Source organism: Paroedura picta, chromosome 13 (genome assembly GCF_049243985.1).
Source record: "Paroedura picta isolate Pp20150507F chromosome 13, Ppicta_v3.0, whole genome shotgun sequence".
NCBI lineage: Eukaryota > Metazoa > Chordata > Lepidosauria > Squamata > Gekkonidae > Paroedura > Paroedura picta.
Window position 1 is genome coordinate 2373173 of NC_135381.1, and position 16678 is coordinate 2389850.

Below are 16678 nucleotides of genomic sequence, written 5' to 3' on the forward strand. Positions count from 1 at the left end.
CTGACAGGTAACAGCCCTGCGACTAATGTCATTTGGGGCTCCAAACATCGTCTGTTGCCTTCTGCCCATTTCGACAGGAAGCCTCCCTGCAGCAAAACCCAGCTTCCTACGAGATGCACTAGAGCTTGGAGAATGGACTCTAAATTTAATCAAGCGCTCTTGTGATCAAATTATTCTCCTTCCGATGAGCCAGGCCTCCACTCAAAACAGATCACAGCCCGGCTGAATAGGAGGCTTGTTAGCCTGCAATTACCCCTCGTGGGGATTTGGCACAGGACTGTCTGCCTTTCCCCAGAAAACACGCAAACTCTCGTCTCATTTGGGAACCTTCATGACTCGTCGCCGTTCTGCTGCATCCCTACAGCCCCTTTGTGGCTTAATAGGGTTGGGAGATTTGGGGGGGAAGAGAAGTCTGGAGAGAGATACGATGCCATAGACTTCACCCGCTGAAGCAGCCGTTTTCTTCAGGGGCACTAATCTCTGTCGTCTGGGGTTCGGTTTTAATTCTGGGAGATCTCCAGGCCCCAAACGGAGGTTTGATAACGTTTCTTCCAAGTGACTCCTAAGATACATGTGAATCAGGACCCAGCGATTAGTACCGTATTTGCTGGCGTATAAGACGACTGGGCGTATAAGACGACCCCCCCAACATTTCCACTCAAAATATAGAGTTTGTTACATTACATAACGGTACTATGGGCAGCTATGTCTATCCCAACTGAAGTGCACCCGGCGTATAGGACGACCCCCCCACTTGGAGGCATGTTTTTCAGGGGGGGGGAAGTAGTCTTATACGCCAGCAAATACTGTAGCTGTTCACCTCCCAATAAAACATTTCCCCTTAAACATTCTCAATGAAAAGGGCTAAAGACACATTGGAGGGGGGGAATTAAAAACAAAATTTGGGGAGGATTGCATTTTTGCACTTCAGTTACTTGGTGTGCTATGCACACAAAAGCTTTTAACCAGAATAAAACTTTGCAAGTCTTAAAGGTATGATTGGATTCAAACTTGGTTCACTTAACAATTTATAGAATCAGAATCAGAGTTGGAAGGTACCTCTAGGGCGATCTAGTCCAACCCCTGCAACATGCAGGAAACTCACAACTACTTACCCACCCACCATGACACCAATTTCATGCCCATGTGATGCCCCCCCCCAAAAAAAAAATAGCCAGAATCCCTGGCTAATCTAGCCTGGAGGAAATTTGCCTCCCGAGCCCAAAGTGGCGATTGGCATTTTCCTGGGCATGCAAGAAAGGGGCACAAGAGCCAAGCACCAACACAATCCCTTCTGCCCACTCACAATCTGCCTAAATTAAGAGAAGTCTCAAACTGACAGTGGCAAAGTGATTTGACGTTCAAAACAATTTCAAAACAATCGGTTAATTCTCAATACTGTAATAACTCAATCTTCTCTAATATTCGCTGGCAGGGGCTCCTGGGAATTGTAGTCCATGGACATCTGGAGGGCCGCAGTTTGACTACCCCTGGTCTTGAGTATATAGTTCAATCCCAAACAGGCTGCATAATATCCCAATTTGGAGGGGCCTGCTGATATTCACATCACAATGGGCAATTCCTCTCTAGCAGTGACCCCTGGAACTTTATGGGGCAAGGTGTAGAATTACAAGTAACTGGAGTCACTACCGAAAAGAGCAAGACTCTGGGGGCACCTTAAAGATTAACAACATTCTGCGGCAGGGTAGGAGCTTTCGTGAGTGGCCGCTTCCTTCTGCAGATACCAACAAGTGAGCCATGACTCACGAAAGCCCCCGCCCTGCCCCAAATATTAGTCTTGATAATGCTCCTGGGCTCTTTCTCTTTTCTCCGGCTACAGACAGGCGAGCACGTCTCCCCATCTTGCCCTGTCTCCTGGGGGCAGCTAGTAATCTGGAAACAAAGTTTTTGGGCTGCGAGGTATTAAAATCCCACTTTTGGAAAGAGCCCCGGCCATTTGTGAGCGCGGTAAAGCCTGAGCGAAGGGTGTCCTATCCATGAGCAGAACCCTGACCACACCTAGTCCATTAGGACGAGCCGCCTTTGTAAGGAGAGGCTCATTCCGCCTGCCTCTGCACACCGAACAGGGAGAAGACGATCCAGCTACATCGGCAGGCTTTCTACAAGCTGGACATCAGGGAGAGAGAAAGAGAGAGAGTCCAGAAACAAAGGCAAAGAACAACTTCAAGCAAATGCCGTCCTCTGTCCGGGGTAAGGGATTCCTCCCCTTCGAATGCAATATTTCCCCCCTACCGAAAGTAAAAGAATGGTAATTATCTCTGGTGATAATAGCTTTGGTCCAGGAGACTATCGAAGAAACATATGCTGATATTGTAAATACTTGGCAGATTCATTTAATAAGTAACTAGGCTGAAAGATATCTCTTGCAGCTTTTTAAACGATGGCATTTGTAATTGCGTTTGTTGTCGATTGCTTTTGTGTTGGGGGAAACAACAGATAGTTACACAGATTAACTCTTATCGGGTCTGGGTGTTGGATCCTCTTCTTTAAAGTCAGATTACTTTCTGGATTTATTATTATTATGGAAGTTATATTTTCCCTACTCTTAGCAAAGGGGAGCAATTTTGACCTCTACAATGTTATAACTCGTTGAAGCACAGAAATGGGAACATTTTGCACACGGCCGCAGGACATGAATCTCCAGAGCTTGTGAGCTGAGAACCTCCATTCCTCTCACCAACCAGGCAGGGCGGGCTGTAAAAAGAAAGTCCCGATGACTATTATTACTTCCCTGAAGTTGAGGAACAGCCGTACCTTCCTGTGTAACACAAGACGGCATATTGATTTGAGTGGGAATGGGGGATGTAAGGCATTTCTCTCTTACGCAGTTCGTTTCGGGCAGAAGCAAAGACGCAAGCCAAACAATTTGTACTTCACCCGCCCCCCCGCCCCCAATCATAAACAGAAGCCATTATTTCTGCTGGTCGGTCCATTAGAGGCAATTATGGCATTAAATATTAAAGGGGGCTCCTTTAGAGATGGGCCACGTTTATTGATTAGTACCTTTGATCGTCGTTAATGCGGCGCATCTCGAGATGACCCCCACTTGCTGTCCCTGGGAAAGGACTTTGGCGTTCTTATTTCCTCACACGAGGCTTTCGTCTTGTATCGACTGGTTGCAGTTATAATGTGTATCTCTTAACGTACGTCTGTAAGTGCCTTTGAGTTATAACTGACCCATGGAAACACCAGTGAGGGGCTTTCGAGACAATTTCCTTCTTCCGCAGAGCCGCTCTTGGTGGTCTCCCTTCAAGGACTGACCCTGCCATCACTTCCCATATCTGATGAGACTGGGCTACATCAGAGGTGGCCAAGCTGTGGCTGTCCAGATGTCCATGGACTACAATTCCCATGGCATCATGCTGGCAGGGGCTCATGGGAATTGTAGTCCATAGTTTGGCCTCCCCCGGGCGATAGCATACCCCCATGCCTCATTAAAAAATGTAAATTAATGTTGCAAACTATTTTTCCAAATCGACTTGGTTTACTAGTACAACTACCAACATGAATGCAAACTCAACCAGCTTACCTCCTTCAAGGGGACCGCTATGGCTACCATCTGAAAAGACCATCTGATTGGCCTCACACCCATCTCAGGAAGTAGGAAACTACTTTGACGCTGGCTCTGTTGATCCAGCCGCTCCTCTAGATGCACCCCAAGTTCCATGTCCACATGTCAATGCTCTCTTTCTGTCTCTCTTACAGACAGGGCTATTCCGGTATGTGCCTCTCCACCCTCTTACAGAGGCCGAATCATGCAAGACTCCTTCGCTGTCCATTGCCTGAAAGTGCTGAAGGAGCTCCTGTCCTTCGTGTTGTTCAGTTACACGGTACTGTTTGGAGCCCTGCTGTTGGCTGGCTGGACCACTTACTTCCTGGTGCTCAAATGACAGACCCTCCTGCTCTCCACCTGGCAGCGGCAGAAGCACACGCTCCGTCCAGTACCCGATCAAGAAACACAATCAGGCCCCTTTTGAGTCTTCTTATGTGATTCCTTACGTACAACAAACCAAATGATTTCTGCATGTATTTTACTTATTTTTCTCAGGAGTCGACACCCCACAGGGAAGTAGCAGCGAGGTTTCTTCTAGTCTCTCTATGAGAGTGCCGGGATAAATGCACAAGCTAGCTGGTCAAGTTGTAACTTGCCCTCCTATTATCACCCTTACAAGCTCCAATGTTGAGTACAATTTTTCCCATTGTTTAGGGCATTATCTCCTGCCCAATCTAGATTTCAGCGTTTAGTTCCTCCTTTATCTGAGGACGTTGATGAAGCTGCTGAACCCAAGCTACTTGGAGAAAACATAAGGAAAACCTAAAGAACTATTCCGAAAAGAAAATCAATAAAATAATTACCTACTGGTTTTGTATCATCTCTTGCATCTGATTCAGATTAGAATTCTTTTCTATTCTAAGAACAGGCCATAAGATACGATATTCCTTCATGTTGTGGAGTGAGTTCCATAAATGCATTCTAGTGAAATATAAAATTTCAGGGATCTTACTATATAATTTTTTTAAATATATTTCTTACATTACTTATCATGTTCTAGGGAGAAAGGAATGGTATTGTATTTTCTAGTAAATTATTTTGCCACCCCCCAGAGTTTTATGAGGATATCTCTGCTAGGATTTCTTTACCATATCCTAAGAAAGAGTGAAAATTGACACTCAATCTATGTAAAAATGTGCCGGATTTAATATTCTAAAAATCAGAATTAACAAGAAAAAAAACCTGTAAAACAAGAAACAAAATCAGCATAATTCTGTTCATTGGAGCGATCCAAAATGGCACAAAAAATTGTGCAAGCCCATCCCAACTCTTAACTGCCAGGCTAGATGTCCCTGTAGGCATTCAGCACCTGACATCTAGCAAGGCAGGGTCAAGATCCTGAACTAGAAAAAAAAATTCTGCCTTAATTTCTCACTCTTGAGCTATCTAACCTAATGAGCTCAAAAGCTTATGCAAAGGTGTGTTGTTCTGGGTGTCACATGGAGTTTATTGTTCTGTGACAAAGCTTTGAGGCTTCAGTTTCAAGCAGGTAGCCATGCCAGGCTGCAGCAGAGGGATATAGGCTTTTGAGGACATAACTGACAAGGGGACCTTTGACCTGAAAGCTCATACCCGTCCACAAATAGTTTGTCCCTAAGGTCACTTGCCTCTTGTGCCTCTTGTGGCGCAGAGTGGTAAGGCATCAGACATGCAGTCTGAAAGCTCTGCCCATGAGGCTGGGAGTTCAATCCCAGCAGCCGGCTCAAGGTTGACTCAGCCTTCCATCCTTCCGAGGTCGGTAAAATGAGTACCCAGCTTGCTGGGGGGTAAACGGTAATGACATGGGAAGGCACTGGCAAACCACCCCGTATTGAGTCTGCCATGAAAACGCTAGAGGGCATCACCCCAAGGGTCAGACATGACTCAGTGCTTGCACAGGAGACACCTTTACCTTTTACCTTAAAATCACTTGCAGGGTTAGCAAACCTCCGTGTAGGAAAGACAATGTGTGTGTCTGTGCGTTTACAGTGTAATTGTGCATACACAACAAGCAAAGGTCACTGTGCAATCTGGCCCTACTTGATAGAATCAGACATATATACAAGTTTTACCAAAATAATGTGTGCATTCCTCTTAGAGAGTGCAAATAGAGTCAAATTTTACAGAAACTGTACATCATATCCGTACAGACCTGGTAACCCTCCGTTTTGCCATGTATTACTTCCTCAGCAGACCCGCAATAATGGAGCCCAAAGAAACATCTCTAAACCTGGGGGAACAATCACCTTTGCTTGTCATGCAACCTCCGGGCAGGGCCTGGAAATCGCCCAGAACTACAACTGATCTCAAGAGAAGAGAGATCGGTCCCCCTGGAGAAATGGGCTGCTTTGGCAGGTGGCTTCCACGACCAAGATCCCTCCCCACCCACCAGGAATCTCTCCAACCCAGACTTGGCAGCCTATGGTGCTTCTGGCCCAAGTGTAGGTAGCAGGGATGCCAGCCTCCAGGTGGGGCCTGGGGATCCCCTGGATTTCCAGCTCCTCTCCCGACCACAGAGGTCAGTCCTCACCCTGGAGGAAAGGGCTGCTGTGGCGGGTGGGCTCCAGGGCAGGGGTGGCCAGACTGCTGCTCTCCAGGGGCCCAGGAGCGACAGTTCCCCTGCTGCTGGCCGGGGCTCATGGGAATTGTAGTCCAGAGGCCCCTGAGGAGCCAGTTTGGCCGCCCCTGCTCTATGGCCCGGCACCCACGGAGGTCTCGCCCCTCCCCAGACCCCGCCCTCCTCAGGCTCCACCCCCGAAGCCTCCCGGCTTCTCCCAGCCCTTGAAGGCCCAGGGAAGGGAAGGGAGGGAAGGGGAGGAGCGAAAGAAGAGAGAAAGGGCCCTCACTTCCGGCCTCCGCTCTATGGTCAGCGGCCGGCGCAGGGAGGCGCGTCACTTCCGTCGTGCCAGAACCCCGGGAGCCAAGATGGCGGCGGCGGCGGCGTCGGGCCGGGGCGCTGCCTGGCTGCGGGGCTTGGGCGCTCTCCTCAGGTACCGGCTGCAGAGGGCGAGGTCGCGGCCGGGAGAAGAGGCCGGGCCCGGCGGGCTTGCGGAGGCCGTGGGAGGCGGCGGGGCTGGAGCTCGGGCTGGGGCGGGGAGGCGGTCTTCCTGATGCCGGCCTAGGAAGGGGCCTCTGCGACTCCCTTTGCCGGCCCTGAGGGGGTCCGGGCGAGGTTGGCCCAAGTGCTGCCCCGTCGCTTCCGACTCGTGGCGACCCTGTGATCGAGGAGACGCCTAACCCGCCACGAGCGACTAACAAATTCAGTAATTCAGTAATATAATAACAATAAAAGAGGAAGAGCCCACCTGAGACGGAGGGACTCCGCCGAGGCAGCCGCGGGCCTCGATCCGGGAGGGTGTTCAATGCTAGGGTGTCTGGGCGGTCGTGCCTTCACAGCGTTGCCATAAGTTGGGCTTGACATGCACAGGGATCTGTTTTCGTTCTGGTTGTTGGTTTATATTTATAGGGAGAGGAGGGGAAAGGCTGTGGCTCAGAGGCAGGGCATGTGCTTGGCATGCAGAAGGCCCCAGATTCTTCCTGGGTTTATGCAGTTAAAGGGCTTGGCAGGAGGTGATGGGAAAGACCGCTGCCTGCGATGCTGGAGAGCCCCTGCCAGTCGGAGTAGACAAGGCTGGCTCTGATGGATCAGGGGCCTGATTCAGTATATGGCAGTTTCATGTATTTGCGTGTGTATAAAGTTCTTGGTTTAGTTGTCTGAATGCTGCGTTTCTTGATGGCTTTAATCATTTTTAAGATTCGGTCATCATGTGGCTTATTTGGTGCCTCAGTGGCTGTTATGAGGGCAGAAAGGTGGTGTGTAAATTTTTAAAAAGTTGAGGAGCAGTATCAAAGGGAAGTTACTACTTTCATTTCCAGTTGCCCAATTCCTCTTTGAGATTTAACGTTTACACTTTCTTGGTAACTGGGCCAAACATGTGGGATGAAACAGCATTAGAATTTCCCCAGATTAAAAGACGCTATTTATATAGCCAAGAAACTGTAAATTAGCAAACGCAGGAGACATAACATTTCAGTCAAGAAGGTAACACAATCAAAATGGTTTGAGCTTTGCATGTGATGCAACTGGCCAAGCGGATTATATCTCAGGTAACTTCATAAAATCTCGTGCTTTTTCTTGTGGATCTTCTTTGACAAGACATTGTCCAGCCTAAAGGTACCTTGTTTCTTTAGGGGAAGAGGAGTGAAATTATGGTCTCCTGGCCAATACCGTAAAGTGCTGGATCCAGCCTCTAGAAGACGATTGGTTATCTGGCAACAGGCTGCCCCTATCACTTCAAATGTCTCTGTCTCTTGTAGGCAGAGTTTTCCAGTCCTGGCTGATGTGAGGACACGCTGCGTCTCAAGACTGAGGGGACCGTGGAGCAAGATGGCAGCGTTGGGGCTTGGAGTAACTCTTTCTGCCATTCCAATTGCACAGGTAACCCTAGGAAACCCTAGGAAAATACAGGTTGGTTTCAATTCTGGGAAAGCTCACTTAGTAACAACAGTGCAAGGAGCACAGATTGGTGGCTGGCATAGATTGATGGCAGGGATAAGTGCCCCACTGCCCCACCCCAGAATAGTGTGTGAGAGGAGTCAAAATTGTGCAAAAGAAGCAGGGAATCATCAACAATTGATTGATTGTTATCTTTATTTGTCACCCTCTCTCTGAGGACTCGGCAACTCATAGCTGAGCCTCCAGGTAAGGCCAGGGTAAAAATAAAGGAAAAAATATGTATATAACATAAATAGAATAAAATTCCAATGTAGGACTTTAAATTAAAACATTCAAACCGCAACTAAAGTACCAGATTACCTGATTTTCTGTATCCTCTGGGAGAAGGCAGAGGGAGGGTCATGAGAACTAATTTGGTGGGTTTCTGTCAGGGAGACCAGCAGTTCCAGATGTTGCTTCAGCCTCAGTCATCAGCCTGGCAGAACAGCCCTATCGTCTGTGGCCTTCCCTTTTGGGGAGTGAAATTTCTGCTGGATCCCACCCATCTCTGAGCCTGATCTGCCCCACGTTTATTGAAGGTGTGAACCTTGAAAAGTGCCAATAGGCTTTGTTCCCTCAGCATGTAGATTAGCTGCTCCCCTCCCTCCATGCTGAATAAGTTGTCCAGCACTGCCACAAACCTTTTATTGTCTTTATCACCTAGATTTTTTTCTCCCTTTTGGCTGCCAAGAGCGCCTGACGTTTCCTTATCATGAACCTCTGAAAAGGCTATGGAGAGCAACTCAGCTGGTGCCTAATATTTGTCTTTCAGAAACATGACCCAAGCTTGCTTAGCAACGAAGCCTTGATCCGGCGAGCTGTCTCTTTGGTGACTGACAGCACTGGCACTCTGCTGTCTCAGACGACGTACGCCCTGATTGATGCTGTCACAGAGTACACAACGGTAAGAGGCTCTCTGCCTGGCGATTCCAGAGTTTAACGCTGCTGTAAATGTTTAGCCAAGCAGCCAGCCTCTAATTGTATCTCTGCCATCTTTTCAGGCAGTCTATACGCTGGTGTCGCTGTACCAGAAATACACACAGCTCCTTGGGAAGATGAGCTCCAAAGAGGAGGATGCTGTCTGGCAGGTGATAATCGGCGCTAGAGTAGAGGTGAGCAGCCAGCCAGCAGCCTGATCTTGGGGCATCTTGCCCAGCAGGAGCCAGAGTGCTGAACTTGGGAGTTTTGGGTTCAGATTCCTGCTTTATTCATGCTCACAAGACAACTTTTCCCAGTAGCTCGCATCAGCCCTGGGTCTGTAGAAAGATGGAAACCAAGCAGTGACCTGCTGTCACAAGGGCCAATGAGAACCTGTTGATGTTTGCTTGTTTGACGCTGACATCACAAACAGGCTTGGGGATGTTTCTGATGTGGCCTTTGGCTCTAATTAGGTGACCACAAGGAAGCAAGAGTACCTGAAGCTCGAGTCCAGGTGGAGAACGGCCCTACGCCTGTCCGAGATGGCGGCAGAAGCAGCGTACCAGTCAGGTATGGTTGATGGACCCCTATCCCTGCAGATGGACCCAGCTCTTTTTCCTGTCCATAGAGATGGTGCACAGCAAAAGCAGCATTCCTTTTAATTGTGTCTGGAAATTAAGGCATTCACCGATAGCCAAATGGCCTTCTCGCATGCATTTAAGTCTTCCTCTCAAAGATTTCCCCTACAGAGACTCCAAGGCAGTTTGGCAAATGAATTTTTTAAAGGAGAAATGACGTTTCTGTGCAGGGCTCCCTTCTCCCACAAAAAACACCCTCATTTCACCCCCAGAACCACCCAGGGTTGTCTTTGCAAACGACATGAGATGGTAAATATGGGTCTGTTTTTGTATCTCGAAAGAAGCAGCAGCACACAGAATTGCAGGACAACATTTGAGTCCAATGGCACCTTTAAGACCAACAAAGTTTTATTCCAGGTGCATGCATGCACACAAAAGCTTGAATAGAACTTTGCTGGTCTAAAAATGCCATTGGACTCAAATTTTGTTCTACTTTAGACCAACACGGATCCCCACCCAAATCACACAAAATTGCCAGCAGTTTTGGCCTGCCATGCACGTGACCAAGTTGTGTAATTCCTTATTATGCAGCACTGCATGTTTTGTTAGAGGTACACTCACAGCAGAGCCGTGAAGCATCCAGCTCACATGGGAGCATTCTGTTCCAAACACAGCAGGCGCAGAAAGCCAACCTGACCCTCACTTCCCTGTTGCAGGAGCCGACCAAGCCTCAGTGTCCGCCCACAACCATATTCAGCTGGTGAAGAGCCAAGTGCAGGAGGCCCGGCAGCTGTCGCAGAAGGCGGAGACCAAGCTGGCCGAAGCACAAACTGAAGAGCTCTTGAAACTGAAGGAAGAGGAACCTCTGCAGCCGGCCGGCCAGCAGGCGAGTAGTGAGGCTGCTGAGGAAGCTTACCTTCGCGAAGACTGACGCCTGTGGACAAACTGCCTCGGGGACTCCACCTCTTGTCCACTGGGCTGGGTGGGGGAGATTGACATGATGAAGCTGAAATGCTAGGATCGTAAGGCCATTGGCGAACTTCCCTGTCTTGCTAGACTAGCTAACTGCAGGCCCTGCTCCTTGGGAAGCTGGTCCTCTCATCTGGTGGGAAGTTCTTCATTTAAGTGCGCTAATGTGAAAAGAGCCGGTCGCTGCACGGCATTGCTGGTGGCATGGGGCGTGCTCTTGGAACAGCAAGTAGAAGCAACTCAGTAACATCCGTTGAACTCCCAAATGCCTGGAGGTAATTATAGGTTCCAGAAGATCCCCGAGGGGAGGGTCTTTTTATATCAGGAAAACATTTGCTTGTTTTGTGAAGGGAATGAGGTCATTCCAGGGCCACGTTGCACCTGAAACCCAAGGCTCGAGTTGCACTTCCAGGCCGAAAAGTCATTCTGGAAGATTGATTTCTCTTTTGTGTGTGTGTTTTGTTTTTCTAATTATGTGAACACAGATTATTTGCACCGAAAAACATTTTTAAATAAAGGTCTACATAAATTAGTCTTAATTGTACCTAAAAGAGACTCACTACGGTTGTGCCAACAACCAGCGGTGTCCAAAATGCGTCCATGTGCAGATTGGCTTATGACATGGCCTCTTCAGAGACACTGCAGTGGAACCCCAGCAGCTGTTCTGCTGTTTGCCAGGAACACGGTACCTCTGTCTTTTTCTTTAAAAAAACCAAACAAAACCTCCCTACGTTCACAGGGATTTGAACCTGGATTCCCTGATCCTAGCCTGGCTCTGCATTGGCTGGATTGTGCATTCCCTGTTCCCCACCTCCACCCGCTCCTCCAATCTTCCATCTGCTTCTGTTGCCCCTCTAGTTGTGGCTTGAATGTGGCTCTTTTAGCAGTGCAGAAATGCTCAGCAGTCATAATTTTCCAAATGGTTTATTTGTCTGTACTGTGCCAGATGTCAGTGACTTGAAGCACAAGTGCCAATGAAAAACAGAGATTAGTGAGAAATTAGTATCAAACCCAATATGCTCTGGTGCTGGTTAGGAGGGAATATGCAAAGACTGGCGCCCCGCAGGACCACGCCTCATGGAATGTTTAGTGCCACTAACTGGATTAGAACGGCCGGGATTTCTGCCTTGCTAGGCGGCAACCAAAACCCCCAAATAACAGTAGAATTCCTAATAAAGGTGCATAGCTGTCAGGACAAGAAAGGTTCTGCTTCAAGGGAACATTATATGACATGTTTTAATAGTCAGGTCCTTTTTCCCTGCTGGCAGGGGCTCATGGTAATTGTAGTCGGACCTCAGGAGAGCCACCGTTTGGACGCCCCTGCTCTAGCCTCTTGTGCGGTGCAGATTCCTTCCCCCAGAGGAGGAAGGAGATACCTCTAGCAGGACAAACCCACAGGATCCAACCCGCAGGTCGGTTTCTATGCTCACCCAGGACTCCTTGGGCCCTCTTCCCCCTGAGAGGTGGAGTTTAAGGTGAGATTGCACACCCTTCCCTTGAGTCACATTTTGACACGGAGTGCAACCAAGAAGCAGCAACCTTTCTTGCTCAAGGCACTAGAGGTCTCAGAACTTAAGAATCTTCTGAGTGGCCACCTGCCCCCAAACGGAACTATCACAGACACAATCTAGAGACAAATTTCATCTGATCCCAACAGCAAGAGTTCAGCACACACACCCCTTCCCTGCCAACATGCAGCAGACTTGCAAAAACTTCACTTTGGCTACACCACACCCCGCCTGCACAGCTAGGAGGCCCCTACGGCTCCTGAGCGACTCTTCCAAATGGCACGGAAAGGTCAGCAGGAGCCAGAAAGGGGGGCGGTTCTTGGTCCAACTTCCGTAAACAATTGCTCTGGGGGAAGGGAAAGGACTCGGTGCACGAGTCATCCTACCATAAACAATCAGTCTTTTTAAAGAACGTTGCCCGTTAATAACGGTTTAAGCCGATTCCCGTCAAAGTCTCCGCCGCATTGTGTTTAACCAGAGGGGCTTGCGTCACTCCCGTCATTCTGAGCCCCTGACATGGCACATCGAAGCCCGCCGTCTTTCATCAACGTCCACATGACCCACATCTCCGTCGGGCTCAGTTTGTGTACGATCATCAGTTCTTTGTACAGGCAGGGATCAAACGGATTAAAGGGCCTCTGGATTCCAAAGGTCTTAAAGCCGGTGTGGTGAACGGGGGTGGTCCCCATTTTTGCCAGACACATCCCGACAAAGACATCGTCTATCGGGAAGAGATCCATGCCCTCGACCGTCAGCTGCAGAAGCCGCACCGTCATCTGGGACATGACGTAGCCGCCGCCACCGGCGTAGAGGGGGTAGAAAGGCTCCCGGTACATCGATTCCGGGATGAAATATTTGGTGTTGGTGTTTCTTATGGGCCGGGCTTTGCTGATGACGTCCCCAGCTAGAAGATCCTTCTGCGGGTCCAGGTCTTTCAGGAAGGCCACGATGTTGTCGGTGTTGACGAAAACGTCGTCGTCCCCTTTCAGGACAAAGTGGGCGGTCGGGCAGTCGACAGCGTACCAGCGAAGGAAATGCAGCTCCTTCAGGGTCAAGTTGAAGAAGTTGTCGACAAAATCCCACTGGACGATATCGTCGAATTCCTGACTCTCGTACACCAAAAGCTGCTGGAGGGAGTGGGCACGGACTTTGGCCTCCGAGCGGCCAAGCAAGAAGAGCAGTTTCACCGGTTTCCCGCCAACGACGCTGTCCTTCCCCCACGTGTTCCTGATGGTCACCCGCCGGTCGATGTTGATGGGGGCGGACTTGATAGCCAGGAGGAGGAAGGTGCCGGCATCACACGTGGTGGGCTTCAGCAACGTCGCAAAGTGCCGGCAGTGCTTGTACATCAGGAAGACTCGGTGGACCTCAGGGAGGGAGGTGGAGGAGTTGGCAACGGTCAGGTCTGGAGTGCATTTGCTGGGCTCTGCCTGTTCAGGGAGTGGAACGGTGTGCTTCTGCTGCGGCTTGGGCGTTCTCCTGCTGGCCGTAGACACGACCGACTTGGAGTCCCTCTTTAAGTACACCAGGCAGGCAAGCAAGAAGAGGGACAAAATGTACATGGCACATTTCCTTATCCTGGGATGCATCTTCAAGACAGAAGAGAGGCCGTGACCCTGAGTGGTTAAAAGACACGGCACCGTTAGACCGGCCGACCTTGGGCTCCATCTCATAAAGATTCCTTCTCGCTTGGACACAGCCCCGTGTCCCTTTTCCCATCGACACCACCGCCCGCCCACAACCGCCTGCCTCCGCCAACGCAGCCCCTCCCAAGTCTGGACGGCCTGCTATTCTGCAGCCCTGCTGCAGGGGGGCTGTTCCTGCTGATGCCCGGCCCCCTCTCCACTCCTCACCCCCCATCACGCTTTCCAGCAATGGTAGCCAAGATTATTTTGCTACGGCCTGGAGGGCAAGTGGTCAGCAAAGCACAGCGAACTAATTCCTGGGCGGGATGATGTGCTGCTACTTCAGAGGAAGCCCTGGGAGCCTCGACAGGAACCCGATGTGGTTTCCTCTCCCCCACCCTGACCCCGACCCCCACCCGCCCTTTCTCTTTCCGTGATCCATACCGACTCTGCCTTTTCACTATGGAAAGGATACATTTTGGGGTCTTGTCTTTAGAAGGTCTCACTGCTTGGGGCAGGGGTAGTCAAACTGCGGCCCTCCAGATGTCCATGGACTACAATTCCCACAAGCCGCTGCCAGCATTCGCTGGCAGGGGCTTCTGGGAATTGTAGTCCGTGGACATCTGGAGGGCCGCAGTTTGACTACCCCTGGCTTTGGGGTTTGGTGGACGAGGCCAAGAATATAACCAGAGATTGGTCACTTACAAGGGAGAGCAGAATTCTGCCTTAAAACACGGACTGTTTCTCTCACGCAAAAAAACCCACTGAACGGACACGGTCAGAAAGAGAGAGCTCCTTAAACTCAGACATCTCAGCCCGCGGAAACAGAGAACAAAGCCCAAGCTCAGCTTATACCAAATGTACACCTTGAATAGAACCTTGTTGGTCCTAAAAGACATAAGCTTCACACGGGCGCATGCTTTTTCTGACACCATGCACAAAACCCTGGGTGAGAAAGCCTGCCTTAGGACCTGGTTAATGTTGTCGGTCTTGTAACGTGGGGCAGACCCCCACTTCCGTGACTCCTCGTTCAGCATGGGGCCTTGGACTATATGGCTCGCCAGAGCCCACAGCAGGGTGAAAAGCGACGGCAGCAAGAGGGAGACCCACTTGGGAGAAGCAATTCATCCATTAGCGCAAAAAGAGGGCTGGCCTGCCCATCGCGCTCCCTCCACAGGCCTCTGCTCACAGCCATGACTCTGGGAGGCGCCCCAGCCTGCCTGCCTGATGCAAAAGAGCGTCTCCCTTCCTCAGACGGGGAGCAGCCCCAGGCACAGCGTGTGGGAGTTTGGCACTTCAAACTGCATCCTCCGGGCAGCTTTGCAAATCCAAGAAGCGCTCCAGCGGACAGCAGCATGACCTTGGACGCAAGGGCAGGAACCACGCCCAAAGGATGCTTCAGCTGGCCCTTTCAGACCCCTTCTCCCTGGACGCTGCCACCCCTCCAGACTTTTGCAGGAGGCCCGGAAAGGGGCCTCCACAGCAGAAGCCCCCCTGCCCCTCCCCTCCCTGTAGGCTGCCCCCCTCCCCCAGGAGCTGGACTGTACAGCCAACAAAACCCCATGAAGCGGGTGGGGTCCCCCATGATTGTGTCTCGGACCCTGAGCAAAGCTACACTATGGAATATTGATGCTCCCATTTGAAGCTTTCCTCCGAATCTAAGCAGCCTCCGCCCAGTTGGAGGAACTCCTGCATAGGAGATGAATGGATCTCCCCCACCCCCGCCCAACCTGGTCTCGGGGCCAACCCCTCCAAGGCAGCGTCAGTGCAAAGGCCAAGAGAGGCCCCCGCGCCACCCCTCCCGTCTGCTGAAGGCTGGGAGCAAGCAGTGTGGGTGGGTGGGTGGGTGGGTGGGTGTGGGGGGTCCAGCTTGGCCCCATCGGGAGCTTTTGGCCTTGGGACACAGGGGCTTGGATATGTGGGGGAAATGGGTTATTGCTTCAAGCTACGGATGCCCCGGCCGACAAAAGCTACAAGGGAGCAGCTTGAAGCCTTCCCCTTAAGGTGCCACACGCTGGGGGGCGCAGCAACCGGGGCCAATGTGCTGAAGTCCCACGCCCACCCCGGGGTCGAGGCTTGCGGAGGGAGCAGAGAAGGAGAGCTGGGGTTTGTGCCTGTTTTCCACGTCCTGGTGGCATCCCAAGGCGCTTGGGAACACCTTCCCCTTCCTCTCCCACCGAGGCAGGGGAGGCTGAAGGAGCTCGGAGAGAACTGGGGAGCGCAAGGTCACCCGACTGGCTGCGCATGGAGGAGAGCGGGGGGGGGGGGCTCCAACCCCAGATGGGAGGCTGCCGCTCTTGGCCCGGACCCGGGGAGCCTTCCGTGGAATGGCCGAGGGGGCCTGGCTCTCGGCTTCTGCTCCTGGGCCGGGCGCGGGTCGCAAGGGAGCCTCTCCGTGGCCGGGCAGCAGCCAGCGCCGGGGCCGCCGAAGCAAGGGCGGGGGGGGGGGGGAGGCGACCGGCGCCCTCTCGGGGAGGGTCCCTCTTTCCTCCCGGAGATCTGCGGGGCCCGAGCCCCCCTTCCCCCCCTCCATCTCCCGCCGGGAGGCAGCGCGGGCGAGGGCTGGGCGCGGGCGGGAGGCGGCTTCCCCGGCGGGAGATGCGGCACGACCCCCTCCCCGCGGGGCCCTTTCCCGGGAGGCCTGCGGGTGCCAAGCCCCGGCCGGGAGACTCCGGGGAGACGGGCGGGGGTGCTCTGGGGATCCGCCGGCGCTCGCTGCCCTCCTTACCTGCCGCTCAGCCGCTCCTGTCCGAGGGCGCCCGCGGGGCTGCTCCGCCCGCCCGCCTTGCCCTGCCCTGCCCTGCCCTGCCCGCCCCGCCTGGCCTGGCCTCGCCCGGGAAGCCCCTCCTCGACGCCGCTTCTCCCCCGAGGGCCGCCGGCCAAAGGCGCACGAGCGGCGCGCGCCGGGGTCGCCACGGCAACGGTGGGCTGGGCTCGGGCGCGCGCCGGCAGGGAGAACCCGCGCGGGGGGTGGGGGGGGGCGGGGCGCGTGCTGCCGGGAGGGAGGGGGGTGGGGGGGCACCTGCTTGGCC

The 16678-nt window shown here is 52.1% G+C and overlaps 3 protein-coding genes and 1 long non-coding RNA gene across 5 annotated transcripts; 2 read left to right on the top strand and 2 right to left on the bottom strand.

The window, feature by feature from the left end:
* The first annotated feature begins 1824 nt into the window (after positions 1–1824).
* Positions 1825–4372, top strand: LOC143822590 (uncharacterized). The gene is made up of 2 exons (XM_077307926.1): positions 1825–2211; positions 3727–4372. The coding sequence occupies exons 1-2, from the start codon at positions 1998–2000 to the stop codon at positions 3909–3911; spliced, it is 399 nt and encodes a 132-aa protein (XP_077164041.1). The 5' UTR covers positions 1825–1997; the 3' UTR covers positions 3912–4372.
* Positions 2349–6231, bottom strand: LOC143822591 (uncharacterized). The gene is made up of 3 exons (XR_013226208.1): positions 6084–6231; positions 4378–4495; positions 2349–2715 (listed from the first exon to the last, which is right to left on the bottom strand). It is a non-coding gene; the product is annotated as an uncharacterized LOC143822591 (long non-coding RNA).
* A 145-nt stretch (positions 6232–6376) lies between these two features.
* On the top strand, positions 6377–11052 carry DIABLO (diablo IAP-binding mitochondrial protein). 2 transcript variants are annotated; one of them, XM_077308331.1, is made up of 6 exons: positions 6377–6543; positions 7871–8021; positions 8821–8952; positions 9050–9160; positions 9440–9536; positions 10261–11052. In XM_077308331.1, the coding sequence occupies exons 1-6, from the start codon at positions 6416–6418 to the stop codon at positions 10473–10475; spliced, it is 834 nt and encodes a 277-aa protein (XP_077164446.1). In that variant the 5' UTR covers positions 6377–6415; the 3' UTR covers positions 10476–11052. The 2 variants fall into 2 exon arrangements, with proteins under 2 accessions (XP_077164446.1, XP_077164447.1); XM_077308332.1 differs by having other exon boundaries at positions 7871–7991.
* A 366-nt stretch (positions 11053–11418) lies between these two features.
* On the bottom strand, positions 11419–16446 carry B3GNT4 (UDP-GlcNAc:betaGal beta-1,3-N-acetylglucosaminyltransferase 4). The gene is made up of 2 exons (XM_077308599.1): positions 16375–16446; positions 11419–13637 (listed from the first exon to the last, which is right to left on the bottom strand). Exon 2 carries the CDS (start codon positions 13608–13610, stop codon positions 12492–12494), a length of 1119 nt encoding a protein of 372 aa, XP_077164714.1. The 5' UTR covers positions 13611–13637; positions 16375–16446; the 3' UTR covers positions 11419–12491.
* Positions 16447–16678: the final 232 nt, after the last annotated feature.

Coding starts and splice junctions, on each gene's coding strand:
- DIABLO (XM_077308331.1), top strand. CDS start 6,416: ATGGTCAGCGGCCGGCGCAGGGAGGCGCGTCACTTCCGTCGTGCCAGA. Junction 8,953..9,049: donor CTGTCACAGAGTACACAACG/GTAAGAGGCTCT, acceptor CCATCTTTTCAG/GCAGTCTATACGCTGGTGTC. Junction 9,161..9,439: donor TAATCGGCGCTAGAGTAGAG/GTGAGCAGCCAG, acceptor GGCTCTAATTAG/GTGACCACAAGGAAGCAAGA.
- B3GNT4 (XM_077308599.1), bottom strand. CDS start 13,610: ATGCATCCCAGGATAAGGAAATGTGCCATGTACATTTTGTCCCTCTTC.
- LOC143822590 (XM_077307926.1), top strand. CDS start 1,998: ATGAGCAGAACCCTGACCACACCTAGTCCATTAGGACGAGCCGCCTTT. Junction 2,212..3,726: donor AATGCCGTCCTCTGTCCGGG/GTAAGGGATTCC, acceptor TCTCTCTTACAG/ACAGGGCTATTCCGGTATGT.